The following is a 12775-nucleotide window of genomic DNA, read 5'->3' as shown; positions in this document are numbered from 1 at the left end:
TTATAAATCAGCCATCATCTTAAAATGCATTTTTCAACTGGGGTACATAATAAATATGTTTAAGAGACCACTGTGAAGTATGTGAAAATGGTTCATTACCTAATTTCACTCCTATATACATAATGCACCTTAGATGTGCAATGACAATAAAGTTGAATCTAATCTAATCTAGACAGCTGTTTCCTTTCTTGCATCATCTTTACAAATGCAGTGCACTTTAAAATGCATATACCCAGGGATGTAGTGATGAAGTGAAATACAGTTGTGCATATACTGTAATGCATAATATATTATTGCAAATCAATATTTAATACCCAGTGTTCATGGGTTTTTGCCATTGCTCTTAAAGCATCATTAATGAGGACATATAAGTGGTTAATTTTTTACATTAAATGCCACACACACAGCACCAGATCCTTGATCCATTTTTTTTGCAATCTCTTTGTTCTTCATCTTCATCATGACTCATATTTTAAAAAATGAGCTGTATTGCCAGAAATCTGCCCACATGGTGTGGATGTTTGAGGAAGGTTAATGCTGGGTTAAAGGATGATGATGACGAATGACAGCTTTCGCTGAGAGATTTATGAAAATCAAATTAGCAATTGCAAAGGTGGTTCATTAAATTGAGAGTAAAAATAGCACAAGTAAGCATTTTATTTTTAGCTCTGACATGTCTTTGTGCCTCTTGTCTCCTCCGCTAGGGTCCCAGACAGAGAGGCTGCTGCGCTGACAGCTGTGGAATGAGGTAGTAGTTTGTATAGTTTGGGATCACACCAGATCTGGGAGATAACTATACAGCCTACTGTCTTTCTCACAGCTGCTCCCTCACATCAGATACAACAATGACGTGCCTTCACTTGGGATTTGTGGGATAGCTGAATATATGCATCTTTGCTCAGTGTCTGCTTTCTGAGAAGGTAAATAGTGGAGAATTGGTGGTTGTCTCATTGTACAAACCACAATATAAAATAAAAATATTGCATGTGTGAAGACCTTAATTTAATAAATGCAGTCTTTGTGGAATGGGTATAGATGTGTAAATAATTGGTGATTTAAATTTCAAACTGCACTGTCTCTATCCAAAAAAACTAAGCTTGCTACATGATGTGATTTATATATTCACTGATGATTTATTCATTTGAGCATCTTGTGTGACTACTTATGTTATTATTATTGTTTGTTTACACCTGCTGTAAAATATAAAAGTAAATCAAATAGACTCATTTGTGTCTCCTCTTTCAATTAACTTTATCACTGATAGATTTTTAGGCCCTATATTATTTAAATGTATTACTTAATTTTCTTAAATTAAATGAGCTCAGATAAAATATCTTCTCAAAAGGTGAGCATTCAGGCAACCTTTAGTAGATCTTCAGGGGCAAGGATGTTTGTTTTGTATGAGCCTTTGTCTCAAGACTTTTTTCTGTCCTTCTGAAATCATTTTATTTCACAATAACAATATATCATAGTTCTTTATCTTTAAGATGCAAAATAGAAACGGGAAAACTGTCTAATACATTTTAAAATAATATAAAACAAAATAAAAAAAGAGGTAAAGACTATTCAGCAATAGAACTCAGGCAAGATATACTGCGCAAATTGAATAATCAAATGTAAAAATGTTTTGAAACCTTTACCAGATCAATATTAATTGTAGGTCATTAACGCTACTAATTCTGAATGATCACGACGTCCTGTGAAGTTGTCAATCAAATGAACTAGCCAATCGCCTTAAAGGGCGTTGTCGCGTCCGTGTTTGTGATTGGGCGGCAGAGCGCGTACGCGCGGTGACGTCACCACCGGTACCCAAGCAGTTGCAGCGTGTGAACATGGCGAACATCAGAAGTGTCAAGGTGAGCAAGAAATCGATTGATTAATATAAATGTTCTGGCTTAAACAAAAAAATATATTATGTCCTTTAGTTCGGTTTTTTCAAGATTGCTTTGCAGCTCGCCTTAGTCTGGACGTCATTGTGTGTTTGTATTACACTTTTTCTCGCCATATTTTGAGTTGTAGCCACAGTGCTAACGTTAACTAGTTCAGTGGAACTTCTGTGCAGTTATGAGTTTGACTGGTAGACGTGTAAACATTAGAAACAATGGCGAGTAATCTTATTTCTATATCCTTAAACTCCGGTGCTTTAAGCTTGAACTTCATTCTTTTGATGCATATTTTAGTTGAACCATGACTAAATTGTTTGTTGTATGATGATATATAATATACTTCAACCAGTGTGACCTGACTGATTGTGTGGCAGGGTATGGTGGGTCTGGTGACAGGAGGGGCCTCTGGTTTGGGCAGAGCCACAGTGGAGCGGCTCCTCAGTCAGGGGGCCAGTGCTGTGATCCTGGACCTGCCCAGCTCAGATGGACACAAGGTGGCTGCTGCTCTCGGAGACCGATGTGCATTTGCACCTACTGATGTGAGTGACACTTCTTGTTAATGATCCTTTGATATTTTCCACTTTCTCTTCCAGCTCTTTTAGAAAGCAGTGCTTGATTTGAAAATAAGACCTATTTGTTTTCTTCTGATTGGGCTTTTGTGTTTTAATTCAGGTCACGTCGGAGTCAGATGTAAGATCGGCTGTGGATTTGGCCAAGCAGAAGTATGGCAAAGTGGACCTGGCGGTGAACTGTGCTGGGATAGCTGTGGCTGTGAAAACATACAACTTTAAGAAGGACCTTCCTCACAGTCTGGAGGACTTCACTCGTGTTATCACTGTAAGCCTAACTCCATTTACAGTCTAACTGTAACTGAACCTCATATGCCACTGCTTCATATTTCTACAGCATATGATTATTTCAAATATACTGGAGCATTTATTTTTTTGGTTGCTGTAAAATGTATCATTATTATTTCTCTAAAGCATCAGTCCTGTTGAGATGAGTGAATTCTGATGATTGCCTAAATTATAATGTTCTTTTGAATTTGATCTGTTAAAGGTGAACATTGCTGGGACTTTTAATGTGATCAGACTGGCTGTAGGGGAGATGGGAAAGAACGAGCCCGATGCAGATGGACACAGAGGCTGTATTATCAACACAGCCAGTGTTGCTGCTTATGATGGACAGGTATATGAGCAATACGTTTATAATATTACAGAAGTTTTCTATTTCAAATTAATACTTTCTTTTCACTGATGATGATGATAATAATAATAATAATAATAATAATAATAGTAATAATAATAATTCATGTTTCTTGAGCAGCAATTAGCATATAAGAATGATTTCTGTAAGATCATGTGACACTGAACACTGGAGTAATGATGCTGAAAATACAGCTTTGCATTAAAGGAATAAATTACATTTTAAAATATTTTTAAATAGAAATCAGTTATTTTAAATTGTAATAATATTTCTCAAAATTAATGTTTTTATAAAATAGCCTTGGCTTGGCGTGAATAAGACACTTCTTACCCCAAACTTTTTTAACCGTCACTGTACTTTCTTTTGCTAACCTTACAGATTTATACTGCAGCACTGTAAAGTTTTGTAACGTGTATTTTGTTGTCTTTTTAAGGTGGGTCAGGCTGCATACTCTGCCTCTAAAGGTGGGATTGTGGGTATGACACTTCCTATTGCTCGGGATCTTGCACCAATGGGGATCCGTGTGGTCACCATCGCCCCAGGTCAGTGTCCCTCGGGTGCATATTTTGTTTCTAAACCGCATGATCTCATCATTGTGTGTCATTATTTGCTTATCAAAATTCACTGCTTGATAGGGATATAATGATTCGCTTAGCCCATGATGTGATCCACAATATGATTTTCTCCCAATTTTTGTTTTTGGAAATTTCTATTTAAAAATGCAAATATCTTTTATGTGAAACAACAGAAATAGGCTGGAAAAAAAAATCTAATAAATTATCAAAATAAAAGAAATCATTAATATAAAAACTAATATGAAGGCTTTGCCTGTGCTCTCTCCTAGCTTGGATTTAATTTTTTTTAAAGAAACATGTCCAAATTTTACAGTTGAAAATACTCCTTGTAAAAGCAAAAACAGAATTGTCTGACTTCAGATTTATGAAATTATGCTAAATAAAACAGACTGGCTGAATAAGATGCAGATTCACTCTCTGCCAGCAGGTGGCGCTTATGGAACAGCAGTGAAATAGGTATAGAGTTTCCATGGTTACCACTGTAAACAAAACAGCTCTGCATTAATATGCATTATACAGAGGCAAGATGAAAGGAAATACCATCTAAACTTAAAAGACAGTCAGTTCCCCTCAGAAATATATTCATTTAAACCCTCGCCCCAACTGTAGCGTGATTCGTTTAACATCTCAACCGACTTGAATCATCACATATTTTCATCAATTTTCACCATCTCAGGGTGTATTTTTACATCCTTATTATTTTAACACTGTTAATTCAGTACTATTGTGACTTTTTCTATTATATCCTCCATGTTTTTGCCCTTTTCTTTCCCTACAGGTCTGTTCTCCACCCCACTTCTAGCAGGATTACCTGAGAAAGTGCAGAACTTCCTGGCCAGACAGGTGCCCTTCCCTTCACGTCTGGGAGATCCAGCTGAGTTTGCCCACCTTGTGACTGCAATAGCAGAAAACCCCATGATCAACGGCGAGGTGATTCGCTTGGATGGAGCTATCCGCATGCAACCCTGAAGGAAAAAGGGAGCAGAGTAGAGAGACTCCAGCTGAAATACATAAAACTGGTCTGTGACTGAAGACTTGAGACATATTAAGGATTTTCAGCATGAAGGCAGGATATTTTGTATCTGAGTGGAAGTGCTACCACTAGCATGAGTATTTAATTTGTATTTTTTTTTTTGCCACTGGAAATCTTGTAGATTTTTCAAGTCTTGAGTCTGTCTCATATTTATATACTGACTGCACTTCTGTGCCAAAGCGGTACTGTCCTCTAATGACAAATGACTGATGTGCCTCAAAAGTAAATGCATTTATACTCTCGTAAGGTTCTACAGGAGTCATGCAAACTAAATGTCTCTGTATCCACAACGTCTTTTTGTGTAAAATAAAATCTGTAAGTCATAACAGGATGAGTTTTAATGAATGTTGTTGTAGATAAGCTCATGGATCACTGCAGTCAACTAAATACAGCCTTAATAAATAAATTACCTTTAAAGGGTAAAGCTCAATTAAAGTTATTTTTGCTCTCAATTTCTTTGCCAGATTCTGTTGGTTAAAAAAGAAAAAGAGGAAAAAATCCCTTTACTATAAAATGAACCTTGAACCTTATTTATCTTTTGTATTTATGTACTAAAATTCTCCTTTTCAGATAAATTACAAGCATTTTGTGTACAACAGCTGAGACTTAGGTCTCTGCAAAGCAAAAGTGGGTGTTTATCACCATGTGGGTGTTTTCAAACTGCTGGGTGTTTCTAAATCATGCAATCTAAATGATCCCCCTTACCCAACCCCACCCCTAAACCTAAAGTCACTATTACATCAACCAATCAGGTATCATGGTGTAAAAACACTCTGATCTGTTAACTCCCATTACTTTCCTGCAGAGACCTATACTTGAAACAGCTCAGTAGCATGAAGAAGTGGACCAACAGAGGGCAGAATTGAGCTTGTTTTGACAATCAGGACAGAAGGCTCATATAACTTTGCATATTATCTATTTTGTGACTATGACAGGGTCAGAGATCTTTATTGTAACAGCATTATTAAAATACTTGCACGTCATTTTTGATAGTTGAAAACAATTCTAAATATATGCTCATATATTTTAGATAATTATATCTTTAGATTTTAGATCTTTTTTTATTATTATAAAATTATGGCTTAAATATACAACTACTGAACATGGAAGACTCATCATCAGCCAAAATAAAAGTAAAAGTGGAAAATATTGGCAGCTGTGCACAAAAGTCCAGCTAAATCCTTTACTGAACAGATTGAGTATAATTTAATTGTGCCCAGATTGATGTTAGTAAATCTGCTTTAGACACACAGCTGATTGATTTCTGTCCACAGGGTCCACCCTAAATTCCACACAGGCCATGTTAACATGATTACACATCAGAGAGGTTAACAGTTCTCACAGTTACCATTTGGTTCTGGAACAGCAAAGATGGTCATGTTTTCTGACAATTTCAAAATCCAATTTACCATGTTACTATTTTATTTTATTATTCTTCTATTTCTTATATTTTTCCATTTTACTACTATTTCTATATGTAATGCACACTCTGAGTAGCTGACTAGGTTTACCTTTCAAACCATATGATGTGGGTCAAACAAGCATTTGTGGAGTGTGAGGTGAAACAGATGTTAGATCAAACTTGCCATACATGGTTTGATTCATGGCTGATGGTTATTGAGTGTCACTGTGTTGTATCACTTCACTCTGATGTGTTGCCCAACGTCTGCTCCAACATGTCATGCATCAGGGGGTCATAAGATAGGACGGCTTTGATGGACACTTCTTGTCATCCCATAGATCTTTGCACTGTCAGGAAAATTACTTTCACTATTAACAATGAAGCACTGGCTTCCGCAGGGGACGAACATCAGAGACTTTTTGAAGACATGGTTAATGACTGAGGGGTGCAGGGAAGAGACGTCCTGGTGCTTGTTCCCAAAAAACAACTACAGGTTTTGTCTAGAATCACCAGAGGTTTCAAGAGCATACTAACAGGCTGAGTCATCCAAATGCATTATTAATGTGCTCGGAACAACCCCCCCCCAACTATGTAAATATGAGTTGGGTGTAATCAGAACACCAGGCCGCTTTATGCTGAACCTCTTGGGCAGACGGCACAAGCATGCGACAACCTGATCAGCATTTAGAAACACATGCATCGACAGCATGTACACGCATTATTTGGATAACAAGCCGTCTCTGGAAATCCCTCAAGATATAGAAAAGACATGTTGATTTTATCTGTGTATATCCCCAAGAAGTCATGTCTAGCCTGCTGTTTGCTTCTTGAAGTGGTCTAAAGAAAACAAAGGATATAGACTAGGACTCTTTTGGACAGATGCAGAAATAAGGAGGAGAGAATTCGAGCTGGCTGTCATTTATCTGGATCTACCAGACCGACCTCTTTTCTTCAATAAAACGTAAACATGCACGTCTTCAGATATATCAATGAGATTAGTAGTGAAATCGTCTGCAGATCGGTGAACCTCAGAAAACAATTGATTTAATTTAGCCCATTTTTTTTACACAATTGTAATTGATTATTTAAATTTAGTAATTTATAATTCAAAAACTTAATTGTTATTTCCAAATGACAGTATGAGAATGAATATAATACTGTGAATGAGATTTTTTTTTTGCATTACGGTAATGGGAATTTGGAGGGAAATTAACACTAAAAATAAGCCCAAAAATCTTCATTTTCTTCATGCAGTATATAAACACTACAACTCGAGTCGGTAAGATTTTTCTTTCTTCTAAGAAATTACTATCATTAAGCAAGGATTCATTACATTGATGAAAAGTGACAGTAATGACATTTATAATGTATGATGGTAAAAAAAAAAAAATATATATATATCAAATACATGCTTTTAAACCTTTCTATTTATATATATATAAAAATAACAATAATAAAAAATCCTGAAAATGATTAGAATTTTTACAGTTTTAAACATTGATAATAATAAAAAGAAATGTTCATTGACCAGAAAATGATCAGAATGATTTTTGAAGTATTATGTGACACTGAAGACTGGAGTAACAATGCTGAAACTTCAGCATCGGATCACAGGAATAAATGACTTTTTAAAATATATTACAATAGAAAGCTGTTATTTTAAATTATATTTCACAATATTACTATTTTACTGTATTTTTGTAAGGCCTTTGTGGCTGTAAGGAACTTCTGTATTATATGATAATGTATATATACTGCATGGAGAAAATTAAGCTTATTTTTAGGATAATAGAAAATGTGACAGAAGTATTATACTTGGAGAGTCATTAGAAAACACATGAGCAGAAACAGCTTTCAGAATTGGGTGTTTGTAATTAAACAGCACAGCGACGTCCCACTGAGACGCTCAATCCTTAATCTCCAGAGAATACTGCCGTGAGAACGCTAGGACAACAGGATCCCACCTCCAAAAGCAAGAATAACAAACAAAACTTCAGGGAAACTGAAGAAAAACACCCAACAAATCTTCAAGGGACACCTGCACACACTAAAACAACAGTGTAAGGATGATTCCCAGTCATTAAATCTAAAGAGTCCCAAATGATATCACATGTGTAGGACCATTGGCTAGTTTGAATATGAGCATTATCACTCAATCCCACATTTACAATACCTTTCACATCCAACAATACCGTAACCCAGCCTGACACTGCTCATTTACGTCTTATCCTTCATGAAAACAAATACATTTGTCTGAAACATTGGATATGGTGTCTTTCTGGGACCTATTAGAGGCATTGTGTTGGTTTTATCAGTGGAGCGCAGGCTACAGTAGCAGTCTTTGTGCTGAGGGACAGTAATCCTGTATCTGTATGTGTATTTGTGCCCACTTGAGGGTTCGAGAAAAGAGGAGGGAATCCACTAATGCTGCCCATGCTAGAGAAAACAAATCAACACAGGCAGGCCTCGGCAGAACAGATATTCCCACCACATTCAGTCTTTAAAAGCGTATGCTCAAATAAAGCTATTAATCATGTCTGTTATGACACGCATGTTCTATACAGCCTTTTGTAAACTTGGATGTCGATAACAAACATACACGGGCCAGATGAAGAATCACCTCTGGTGGCTTCACCACTCTGTATATATACAGTATGTTGCCAGCAATGGGATTCATTTGATATTTACTGGGCATACAGTGCACCATTAAGAGCCAGTTGTGTTCCTGAGAGGCTAGTGAGTATGTACAGTAGTTTTCTGGATGGCCTTTGAAACAGCCTGTAATCATAGCTTTGAGAGTGTGATGAAGATCCATCACTCCTTTAGCAACACACGCTGACTTCTGACCTCATCCAGCGCTTCATTGTAGCATGACCATAAAGCTGATAGAGGTTATCCGATTTAATCAGAACACAGTAACAGCCTCTCACGAGGGTCAGAGACTGACATCCTCACAATCCCGCTGTGGAAAAAGCTTTGAATCTGAAGTATGATTCTCCTGAACATGGCGGAATGATCTCTAATGGGATCCCCGCCACAACTGTGCCATGGTGGGTGTAATTTCTTTACAACCTACTTTCAGGCGCGGCAATGTGGATGAAATCATAGAAATAGTTTATCAGGTCACTGCAATTGCAAAAGCATTTCAAACTGAGTGAGAACATTAATTAATTTCACTTCTTATTTTCTCATGTGGAGGATCTTTTCTGATTTGTGTGAAGCTCAAATTTCTATCAATGGAATAGTTCACCTCAAAATGAATATTTGCTGAAAATATATTCATCCTCGAGCCATCCATGATGCAGATGAGTTTGTCTCTTCAGATTTGGAAATACTTAGTAGCATTACTTCACTTACTCTGCAGTGAATGGGTGCCGTCAGAATGAGAGTCCAACCGTTGATTCCGTGCTAAAATACTAGTCCTTCATCCATAACATTGCTCCAGTTCAAAACAGTTCTTTACAAATATGAAGTAAGAGGACAACAGAGAATGGATTTATTTATTTTTTTTCACTGGAGGAAGCGTTTTTAAGGATTATGGACCAAGAAGCGACGTTTTTAAAGTTAAAACACCTTAATGATGGATTGGTTCCACTTCCAAGCTTTTAACTTCACAATGCATTATTTGATGGACTGGAGTGATGTGGATCACTTGTGGATTATTGTGATGTTTTTAACAGCTGTTTGGACTCTCATTCTGACGGCACCCATTCAATGCAGAGAATACACTGGTGAGCAATTTATTGGTATATTTCTCCAAAACTGCTCAAATAAAGAAACTTATCTACATCTTGGCTGGCCTGAGGGGGGCTACATTTTCTTAATGTTTGGAAGAACTAATCCTTCAAAGTCACCGTTAAATCAAAATGAACAATTCAGATTTTTTATGGAATATTGTAGTTCATTGAAAATGATTTATCCATGTACATCATTATTTTTATACCTGATCTGTGAATGGCTCAAATATCTATTAAAGTCACCATGAAATCACAATAAAAAGTTTTCTTTTCATTATAGACTATTGTAAGTGTTTTATTATAAATCATTTATTCATGCACATCATTATTTTTTTAATCAAATATCACTGTAATTATTATAAATGATTAGTGTACATAATTTTTTGTGAAATATTGCAGTTTATTATAAATGCCTTATCCTTGTACATCATTCTTTTTTATTGATTACTGCAGTGTTTATTATAAATAATAATTTATTATTTATTAATAATATATTTTTTAAGGTATCTGCAATGTTTTTTTTTTTAAACAATTTATCTGTGTAATTATTATTTTTTTAATCCAAATGCCCTTATAATCTTTAATAAACATTAACTTCACACAACATCTCATCCCTGATGACGTATACGCACCGATGAGATGGCGGGACAATAATTCTTCTCTTCCAGCAACTTGTCACTTATATGAGATTGCAGCAATTAGCAAATGATCCAAACAATCTATTCCTAATTGACAAATCAAGTCACTCCCTCGTTTGAGAAGCCATTTCACTCAGATATACATCAATATAGGGAAGAAAAGACTACTGCAATTTCCATTTCATGCTAACTTTAACATGGTGGACTGGCAGCTACACCAGTGACAGGTCCACTGGGAGAGAGATGCCAGCTTCAGACGCAATTCACTTTTGGCTTTGAAAGAAAGTGGGGAAAAGAGAGAGACAGAAGCAAAAAAAAAAAAAAGACATAGAAAAAAACAGTAACAGAAAAGCACAGAAACCTAGTTTGCATAAAAACAAATGACTTGGCCATGTTTGAACACTGATTCAAACCAAAAGATTCATAAAGCTTTTAAAGCTACATGAAGCAGTGTTTCGAAAATGTCCATCACTCTATTTACATAAAGCATCTTTGTTGAACATATATGCTCTTTTGATATGACTCTAGATTACATTTATGGATTTGAAAGACTTATCTAAAGTGATTTTTGCTGCATTCATGATATGTAGTACTCATCTTCCTTGGAAATCAATCCCATGACATTGACATTGCAGCATAATGGACTGTTTGATCTACAGGATGATGTTGCATGCTTATATGTTGCACCTCCGAAGGCCTTTTACACATAAAAAATCAGTATGAGTCTCCATCTGCAAAATAATTACCTTGTCCATTTAATTACCATGCATCTGGAAAATGAACTCTGAAAATAACAAGAACATATCAGCATAACATGTCTAAATGTGTGTTGCTAGCTTGCAGTAAAAGTTAAAACTGCATTAATTTCAGAAACTGCTAAAGTTTTTTACTCTTTTTTTTTTTTTGAGCCAATTCATAGAGCTTACAAATAGTCATCCCCAGCTGTGAATCAGTGCCATGGAGCACGAACTGTCTTTATCCATTCATGGCAGCCTGACTCCAGTTGCTTAGTATTTCAAAGACATCATTACCACAGTACGCAAGCATCGTGATAGTCTGGGATGTAGTCCGCGAGACTTCATCAGCAAAGCAGTTTCATGTAGAGAGCCCAAAGGAGAGTCAAACTCAGTCGCTTTCCATTCCTTCAGCAGGGTGCTGTTCTCTCAAACTTCCCCTTGAGAGCAAGAAACTCAGGCTGTAAGAGTAGCTATTAAATGCATTACGGCTGGTCTGTTATACAACGCCACTCTGGCATACCAAACCCCCCTTACCAAAGTTCAGGGTAAATTATGCAGAGACTAATATCATAACTGAAGCACAGTTTATATGGGGATTTTTCAAACCTGTCTACATGATTCATATCAAAGACACATCGCTGATTAATTAGTTACTCATCTGTAAATGGAGGGTGATCTTGAATCACATTTCAGCAAATTTGTACTCTTTAGTGTTTGCACTTGAACTGCCCGCAGAGAACCATTAAATTATCTGTGCATCACTCTGTCTGCCACATCTTTTCTATTAAACTGCTTTTTTCACACATGTCAACTGAAACAAAACTCATAATAATATTGAATGGCATTGATGATCACCTTAGAGACCGGCACGAAAACCTGCAGCTGAATATAAAACACTATTGCTCTAGTTTATAACACTTGTGTGTCCAATCAAGTTTAATATATTGAAATCTATTCAACCAGAAGCTGAACTATGCAAAAGAGTCTGAGTCAGATGAATCTGATACAGGACACGCCAGTAAGCCTCAAAACAGCCATCAGTATACTTAAGGCTAACATGAGAGACACAAACACACATGTAGGCTTACTACAACTGTCCTGAAACAACTGCTGGGAGAACACTGGGAGTTATTATTTGCAGCATGTAAATAAATGTGGGCATCCAAATAATAACTGACACATAAAACTAAGTCTCCTCCCTACTTTTAAAAATAGTTTCTGATATTTAGTTTTACTTATATGTAAATCACAATATGGAATCTCTCACTACTTTCGTTATTTTGGAACTTTAAAGTTTCTTTTATTTTAATTTGACCATCACTGAATCCAAATTATCTTAATGGTTAATTAACAAAGCATTTGGTTAACCTGTAGATTTTTATTTGTTTATATATCATCTTTTAAGTTACATGTTTGAAATAGTTTAACCAAACATAATGAATTCTGCTCTTTTTAAAGCTAGTAACACACTAGAACTTGCAATACAGTATTATATCGTAAATTGTGTTACTGTACACCGTTGCAAAGTGCAAGTACTTTTTACAATTCAAGGTAACAATTC

The 12775-nt window shown here is 36.0% G+C and overlaps 1 protein-coding gene across 1 annotated transcript; it reads left to right on the top strand.

The window, feature by feature from the left end:
- Positions 1-1574: 1574 nt before the first annotated feature.
- LOC127944159 (3-hydroxyacyl-CoA dehydrogenase type-2) lies at positions 1575-5026 on the top strand. Its single transcript, XM_052539966.1, has 6 exons — positions 1575-1856; positions 2261-2425; positions 2559-2723; positions 2946-3074; positions 3526-3634; positions 4446-5026. The coding sequence occupies exons 1-6, from the start codon at positions 1833-1835 to the stop codon at positions 4634-4636; spliced, it is 783 nt and encodes a 260-aa protein (XP_052395926.1). The 5' UTR covers positions 1575-1832; the 3' UTR covers positions 4637-5026.
- Positions 5027-12775: the final 7749 nt, after the last annotated feature.

Source organism: Carassius gibelio, chromosome A23, assembly GCF_023724105.1.
Source record: "Carassius gibelio isolate Cgi1373 ecotype wild population from Czech Republic chromosome A23, carGib1.2-hapl.c, whole genome shotgun sequence".
Lineage (NCBI taxonomy): Eukaryota > Metazoa > Chordata > Actinopteri > Cypriniformes > Cyprinidae > Carassius > Carassius gibelio.
Note: the sequence above shows the minus strand (reverse complement) of the source record. Positions and strands in the feature narration are given on the sequence as shown.

Excerpts from the sequence above, each read along its gene's own strand:
- LOC127944159 (XM_052539966.1), top strand. The coding sequence starts at position 1,833 with ATGGCGAACATCAGAAGTGTCAAG. Across the intron at positions 1,857-2,260 it reads CGAACATCAGAAGTGTCAAG|GGTATGGTGGGTCTGGTGAC; the intron begins GTGAGCAAGAAA and ends ATTGTGTGGCAG. Across the intron at positions 2,426-2,558 it reads GTGCATTTGCACCTACTGAT|GTCACGTCGGAGTCAGATGT; the intron begins GTGAGTGACACT and ends GTTTTAATTCAG.